Source organism: Meleagris gallopavo, chromosome 1, assembly GCF_000146605.3.
Source record: "Meleagris gallopavo isolate NT-WF06-2002-E0010 breed Aviagen turkey brand Nicholas breeding stock chromosome 1, Turkey_5.1, whole genome shotgun sequence".
NCBI classification, from domain to species: Eukaryota; Metazoa; Chordata; class Aves; order Galliformes; family Phasianidae; genus Meleagris; species Meleagris gallopavo.
This window is the reverse complement of record NC_015011.2, coordinates 180252963-180261234: the sequence shown is the minus strand read 5'-3', so window position 1 is coordinate 180261234 and position 8272 is coordinate 180252963. Positions and strand designations below refer to the sequence as shown.

General features: G+C 44.6%; 1 protein-coding gene across 1 annotated transcript in view; it reads right to left on the bottom strand.

Moving 5' to 3' along the window:
* The window catches only part of MAML2 (mastermind like transcriptional coactivator 2), a 69171-nt gene that overhangs the window by 7657 nt on the left and 53242 nt on the right, over window positions 1-8272 (bottom strand). The window contains exons 3-4 of the mRNA XM_031552225.1: window positions 4935-5138; window positions 1774-1885 (exon numbers count right to left, since the gene is read on the bottom strand). Of these exons, the coding sequence (XP_031408085.1) occupies window positions 1774-1885; window positions 4935-5138 (316 nt within the window). The remainder of the gene's footprint in view (window positions 1-1773; window positions 1886-4934; window positions 5139-8272) is intronic.

The following is an 8272-nucleotide window of genomic DNA, read 5'->3' as shown; positions in this document are numbered from 1 at the left end:
TTTTTTTTTCTCCCTGACCTGAGCAAAGCTCTTCCCAGAAAAACAGGGAACAGATTCCCTGTGTTGCTGCCTTATGCAAAAGTTTCCTAACCACTCCATCTGGTAGCTGTGTGGTGAACTCCTACCACAGCCCTTTCTCCCAGGCTCACCCAAAATGTTGCTCTCCTCCCTGGTGTTCCTCAGTGGGGAGATTTGTATGGGCAAGTGCTGCCAATCTCATATGTTGCAAACCCAGGAGGTGCGTCTCCAAATGCCACAAGGCCTGGCAAGGAGTCCATCAGATTTCAAACAAAGAGAACCACATAACAATGGCGACCTACTTGTTTTGGAGCCTTTCGCAGACGTGGCTGCAGCCATTTCCATGTTCTCTTTCAGGCTAGAGATGTGTTGTTTACAAGTGTAAGCCAAGAATCTCAGTCAATTATTTGATTCCAGGAATGAGTCTTTAAGCAACACACAGGATTCCTTAACAAAGCTGCCAGCATAGTCAAAGCATTTGTTGTAACAGCACAGGAAGTACCCAGCCAGCAAAGAGGGCCCTGTGGCACTGCCCCCGCCGTGGGCACCAGTGATGCTTGTGCAAAGTTACTGAAGACAGGAAATGCTCACTTGTTAAAAAGCAGCAGGTTGTAGAATGCAGCAAGTTTGGCACTGCTGAGACTTGCAAACAGCAAAGCAGTGCATGAACATCTCCATGTTGGTGTTGTGTCAGCAGCTTGGGCAGAGGGTGGCAAAGGAGCTGCACTTGGGAATCCATTAAAGATGGAGAAAGTTCTGCGTTCAGAAGAAGTTCTGCTACAAAGGATAGGTAGGGATGAAAGGCTCATATCTGCCCAGAGAAGTTGTGGATTCTGCCCAGGGAGGTTATGGATTCTCCTTCTCTGGAGATATTCAAGACCCTCATGGACACCTACCTGTGCAGCCTGCTGTAGGGTGCCTGCTTTGCAGGGGGTTGGACTCAATGATCTCTGGAAGTCCCTTCCAACACCTACAATTCTGTGATTCTGTGATATCTCTACTGAATTTGCAGAGCCAACAGTTAAGGAAAAAAACTAAAACATCTTTTTGTTTTTTTTTCTTCTCAGTGTATTGCATACAGAGATCACTGGAAGGTAATGATTGCTTTATACTTAAATGCGCAAACACTGCAGGATAAAGAACATCCTTGATCCTACCTGCTGCACTCCCTCCGACCTCCTCTCTCTCCACAGCACCTTTTCCTTAGCAGCCCACAGCCAACCAGTGATACAAATGGCATGGAAGCCCAGCAGTTCTGTGTTCCCAACCCAGGCTCTCCAAGGAGGAGAAGGCTCAGGATCTGAAACAAAGAACTTGTCTACTCTAGGCAGTTGCAGCTGAACACTGGGACTTTTATCGCACTGCTAGGCTGATTTGTTGAAATGCTGTTGTAGTAAAGCACTGAGGCATATAAAAAATGGACTAAAAGCTCAAATGGCAGCTCTGGTGCCCATGGTAGCATCATATGTAATACTCAAGAATCAGTGTAAGAGTCTTTTTATGTTGTAAATAAGCTTCTGTTTGAAGGGAAAAATGTTTCTAGTCTCAATCTCTGAAGCAAGAAGTACCAGAAGAGAGATTTCTGGACAGAGCAAGGCTGCACATTCATGAAGACACCTCTGTATCAGGTATTTCAGTGCATGTTTTCTCCAAGCAGTGCTGAAGGGAGAGGTACCCAAAAAATCAGGCCCTTGTTATCAGCGCATCCCTGGCTTTTCTGGAGGAAAAAATTTCTTTTAGTACATGGACACTTACCAGGATACTGGTTTGCTTGTTGCATGTTGACCACATTCCTTCTTTGGTCTTTATAATCCGGTGGTGGTCGTGTCAAGTGTCTGTTCAGCTGATCTTGTGGAGTGATTTTCTCCTAGAGGATGAGAGTAGAATTTTGTTAATTTAGCAAGAAGGGTGTAGACCTGCAAGGTCCACACCTGCCCCTTGGCTTTGTCAACATTTCTCAGCACATTTCACCCATGCTGACCTGGGTGAATGTGCACTACTGGCAGAGAGGATTTCAGCTTGCCATTAGACATGCTTTGTCCTATCTATCTCCTTCATTCCTCCTACACTGGAGGAGTTGCCACAAAAATAAACAAGATCCATTGCTTTGTCCCCCTCCTGTTTCTTCTCATCATAGATACAATCAGGAGATGTGGCCAAGGCTTTGCAAAGACTGTAGTGGGATGGTTGTTGATACCACTCACCACTGCCCTGTGTTTCCCTGTACATGTACATGACACTGTCTTACTTACTCTAGGACTGCAAGCACTGGGGAAAGGAGAGTGAGGAAAGAAAGCTGAAAAAACAATGTAGTAGGGCAGCTTTTTTATTTTGGTCCTGAAGGGACACATATCTAGTGAAAGGAAGATAGAAATCCATGTCCTTGAATTGAAATCTAATTGCCTTGTCCTCATAAAGACTTGCTAAGTGCAGATGCTGGAGTCAGCTGCAAATCTCTCATCAGCATCAACACACAGTGAAGCTGACCTGTTACTGGACACTGATTCTGTTATTTGGCGTCTCCAGAGTGTTCCTGCCCTGCAACTTCTTGGTGAGGCTTGGAGCACTGTATCCAACTCTGGGCTCCTCAGTAAAGACACACATGGACTTACTGGCCACCAACAGGGGGCCACCAAGATGGTGAAGGAACTGGAGTACGTCTCCTGTGAGGAGAAGCTGAGAGAGTTGGGACCGTTCAGACTGGAGATGAGGAGGCTCAAGGGGATCTCATTAATGTCCATAAGTACCTGAGGAGTGGGTGCAAAGGGGATGGAGACAGAATCTTGTCAGTGGTGCCCAGTGCCAGGACAGGAGGCAATGGGCACAAACTGGAACACAGGAGGTTCCCTCGGACCACCAGAAGCATCTCTGTGCTGTACGTGACGGAGAAGTGACACAGGCTGCCCAGAGGCTATGGGATTTCCTCCTTGGAGATCTCCCAAAGCTGCCTGGATGTGACCCTGGGCACCCTGCTCTGGGTGTCCCTGCTGGAGCAGGGGTTGGGCCACATGGACCCAGAGGTCCTTTCCAACTTTAACAACTTTATGATTCTGAGATATGTGGCTTCGTGGCATGAAAATGTGGCTTTGACCACCTTAGTCTTGAGTAAGTCATTGCTGGTGTACATGGAGTCAGTCCTACTGGCAGGTCTCTCTTCTCCACAACATGCTCACCAATGCACCTGAGCTTCGTACTTGCAGGCTTGAGGCTGGCTAATCCATGTCAATTTTCATCCAAAAAGTATGGGAAATCATATAAAAGGCTCCCTGTGCTCTCCACTGGGCATGAAGGGAAAAGCCATTTCTGGGCAGTGACCAAGGGCATCCAGTGGCCCAGTTGCAAATTTGTCTTAAGGAGCTTGGATCTGCTCAGACAGCAAACCAGCTCATCACTGTATGAGAGGACCAGGCCTGGTGTGTGTCTGAAGCCAGTCAGATTTAGTCAGGGCTCTTCTACCTGAAACAGCACACAAGTTGACTTTCTCATGACAAATCCTTTTTTTTCTGCTGTAAGAGGCACTCAGAAATGCTGGGAGAAAAGCCTTTCTTGTAGTATTTAGGCATTTTCTTAATGCATTCTAAAAGTGAGATTTATAAAGCTCATTTCAGTATGCCAGTCAGCCTTGTAAGAAAAAGGCGAGTTAACCTGCAGGCAATTCCAGCAAAAAATGCAGCTAGGCCTTGTGCGTATTGCCATGTCCACAATACAAAACAAATGAAAGCTGATCAAAAATCTCATTCTGTAGAGTTATTTTAATTTCTGTTTAGCTTTTACTTATTTTTCAGAAGAACTATGTCAGCAATTAACTTTTTGTTCCGATAAAAATTCAGAAAACTGCAGCACAGATCTGAGTGGACACTTCAGTTCTCTTCTGCATAAATTAAAAAGCTAACAGTTATTTCCTTTACAGGACAATGAAATGACAATTGAATTTCAAACTCATGTCTTTTTAGTTTGTATTTTTAGAACATTCACACGTTTGTAAACAAAGAGACATCTATAAAAATATGGATTTTTTTTTTTTTTTTTGTAAAATACCCACAGCAAGCTATGGATGTTTTTCCATTTCTGTGCTCTTCCGTGGCATTCACTAAACACGCCAGTTTTTCTGAATTTGTTTTTATATAGAAGGGAAAATTTTGGATTCAAAATGCCATGCCAACATGAATGGGTGCGCCCTGTAGGCTCTCCTGAGGTACGTAAGCCATAGAGTGGGGTTCTGGTATCACCCTGACCTGGGGCAGCTGGGATGCCCCTTTGCATTGGCCATGCTCGTCCAGCACCTTCAGCAGGTTGGATGTGGTATCAATGGCAATGCTGCTTTAGCAGAACAAAACTAGTGGCTTCTGGGGTCTGTCACTTCCATCAATACCACATATATCTCCCTTGCTTCAGTTAACAAGGGAGAGAGAAGAACTGGCTACAATTATCTGGAAATGTACAGAGAAAAATGGAGAAAGAAGAATTCATGGGCAATCCCAGGCAAGCACACAGATTTGTTTTGAACACTACTGTCAGTGTACCCAATCCCTGCTTACACGTAGGCCCTTTATACCATGCTGCCTAGTTTGCCAAGCCTGGAAGTCAGATTTTCTCTAGAGTCAAGGTAGTGCAGCAGTGCACCTTAGCTTATCTTACAGGGAAAATCACTGAAAATATTCATATGCCTGGGATTAAGCATATCCTTAGTTCTTATAACAAAGCTACAGTAGCTTTGATACTTCAGTTGTTTCATATAAACTGAGTCATTTTGAAAGGGCATACTGAAGTGCTGAGAAATATGAGGTACACTCTAGAAGGCCTAGGCTTTGCCCAAAAGACCTCAGTCTTGGGTACTTTCTTCTCTGTCTTAGCTTTCTTTTCTATTATTTCCATAAAAATCTTTTCCCCTTAAAATAAGGAACTGGAAAGCTTACAGCTTCTGCCAACATCTGCTGCTGTAGGAGGAGTTGTTTTTGCTCCATCATTTGCCGTTGCAGAGCCTGCTTCTTTTCCATCAGTTGCTGATTCAACATTGATTGCTGGGATGAGTTCATGTAGCCACTTCCAGTGTTTGGATTTGAGCAAGAACTGGAGTTTGGAGTGGGGCCAGCTCCCTGACCTACCACAGAATGTTGATCCTGAAACAGAAAAAAATGGCTCATGAAGGATGAAAATAATAAGAAGCAACAAGAAAATGAAAGAATCCCTTTTATGCAATTTGCTCAAGTGCAGGGGACAGTCCACAGGCTCTCAGTACAAGTGATTGATACAAAGCTTTGACAAAATAAGTAAGGGATGGGGTAACTTTATCGCTCATGGAAGACTATGAAAACTTGCCAGGTGGTTCCAGTGGAAAACCTTGATGTTGTACCAGGAGCCTGGGAAACATTAACAGAAGTAACTGAGCTGTCCTGCAGACCTTTCAGGAAACTTCCATTGGGCTGCATGGCAGCCTGTTTGACCACAAGGGAACAAACTCTTCATCTGCTGGTTCCTACCACCTGGTGAGCAGCAGCAAGAATTGTTTAGAGACTCATTGCTGGAGAAGACTCATTGCTACAACTGATATTTACTGTTAGAAAATACAGAAGTCACAAGCTGCAACTTTGTAGTGGGATGAGTGATGGTATTTTCCTTTGTCCTTTCACCTCCCTCACAAGAACGGCCTCTGAGATTGCGGATTGTCTCAATTAGCACTAGATTAAACAAATAGGCTTAGAACTTATTGACTTCCTTAATAAAACAAATATGTAGTGGATTGGACCTGTAAGGGGGCTTTAGGATCTCCCCGGTCTTTTCCATGAATCTCAGTATGCTTCCTCTTCCCCATATCATAGAGTCATAGCATCATTAAGGTTGGAAAAGATCTCTAAGATCATCTAGTCCAATTGTCCACTTGCCACTAGTATTACCCTCTAAACCATGTCCCCAAGTACTCCACCCTTCTTGAACACCTCCAGGGATGGTGACTCCACCATCCTTGGGCAGCCTGTTCCATTGCCCAACCATTCTTTCAGAGAAGTTTTTCCCTTATATTCGACACATGGGCAGCTTCATGTGGATCAGGCCCTGGGCAACCTGTTTTAGCTGTGCATATCCCTGTTCATTGGAGGGGAGTTGGACTAGATGACCTTGAAAGGTCCCTTCCAACTCTGAGGATTCTGTGATTCTGTGATTTTATGTGGAAGGGTTGACAAAAGGTCATCTCAATGAGCAAGGTACTTCGGAAGTCCAGACTGTATATTCAGGATGAAAACAGACATGGGATGAGAATATGTTGCTCATTTTCTTTTAACCGTGGTTTCTGTTGACAGAAATATGTTTTCCGTCTACTTGCTCCACCAGTATTTGCTACTTGGATCTTCACCAAATGTGGAAAAGGACTTTCTCAATCAGCACACAAAAATGTGTTAGCCCACAAAAATATTCAGCCCATGTTGGATCACTCGATAGTCAGGTGCTCCTTAGCTGCAAGAAAACAGGACTGAAGAGGTCACAACTGTTATGAGAAACATCAGTTTTCTGACTCTGTTCTGTTGCGATTCACCATAGGAACCAGCTGGTGAATTCTGTATGACTTGATATCCAGCAGCGTGTTTTGACACAGCAGTGGGGCAAATCCATGGCAAGGGCAGCGTGATGCCCCATGGAGTGGCACTTCTCAGTCCTGAGGTGTAGTCCCAGGGTGAAGCCCTGCTCCATGACCACGACCTCCCATGGCATCCGGGGAAAGAAGGGCCAAACAACAGTGAAAGAAGGATGGGCCGGGCTGCCTTCAACGCCCTGCAGAGCACAGGGCACCGATGGCAATCACTTTGAAAGCTCATTTCCTCATCTTAGCTTTTGCTCGGCACACAAAAGCACCCTCTCACACACAGTAACATGCATACTGCAAACTAATCCAACTTATCTTTATACCATCTGGCATGGAAGAAACAGAATGATTGTTGGAGTTATTTCTATTTTAAAATAATTCTGTGGCTTTTAGATGGGGCTACACGAGTGCAGAGCTAGCTGGATACAAGTTTTTGATGTCTTTTAATGAAATAAAAACTGTGACTTTCTTCTGGAGCCACCTGCAGCCCCCAGGGCAGTGTTACAAACCCACCCTTGAAAATTTATTGGGCTCTTACACAATTATATCCCGCACACTTTCCTTTGGTTCCAGAAGGAATCCGGGATTGTTCAGCACTGCCACGTTTTTCAGCCCTTATGTTAGCTGCAAGATAGAAACTACCTCCTCTCAACAGACCTGCTTGCCAAGTTGTTGCGCAAACTTTTTTGTCTTTCTTAAAATATTTTGAAAAGAAAAATATGTTACAATAAATTGGCTTTGACTTCTATATTCAAATGACACTCTAACTTGAACCCAGCCACATGTTATATCCATTAATAGAATTCATCTGTTGTGTTTTTGCACAGATAATGCAGGCTCCACCAAATGTGCTTTCATAGTCCAGTCTAAAAAAAAACAACCCCAAAACCAACAACAACAACAGTCCAACAAAGACCAACCTTTTCTCTCTCCCTTATCCCCTGCCAGCCCCTCTGTGCCGTGGGGAGGGACTTTGTTTAACATAAACTGGGCAACGTCCATTCATGCTACCTATCAAAGAAAGCTTTTCTGTAACAGCAATTGGCACGATGCGCTTGCTGCTTGGCAAAAAGGCCCTGAGAAAACAGTATAAATCAAGGACTCGGAGCCAGCTTGCTTTTATGTATTCAGTCCTTTCACTGCTGCTCATGAAATGTCAGTGTGAGTCGATGAGGCCGCGTTGTGCTCCTCATCCAGTCGTGCTCCCATGGGCGGAAGCAGAGGAGGCTGAGCAGCTCCAGCAGCACAGGGATGAGCTGTGGACCCTTCTTAAAGTCCTTCTCTGCCCCTTGCTCACATCCCTGTGGACCAGGAGTTGTTCACTGCCACTGGTGACATCTCTCACCAAAGTTACAGGGAGATACAGAACCGACGAGCTGCAGGAGAGTAGCAGCGACAGCGAGATGAGATGGCGCAGAGCTGGGAGCACAGCCGGGCTTTTGTTTGCCAGCACCACAAAGGACATTATGCTCAAATGTTTAGATCAGCAGTAAATCAAAGCATTTAAGATCGGATTTGCTTTTCACTTTCCCTGCTGCAACTGACTTGTATTCATACACATAAAGAGAGGCTTTGGCTTCTAACTTACATATGTGTTAGAATAATAAATCTTCTTTTTCTTTTTCTTTTTCTTCTTTTTTCTTTTTCTTTTCCTCTTTTCCTTGTCCTTTTTCTCCC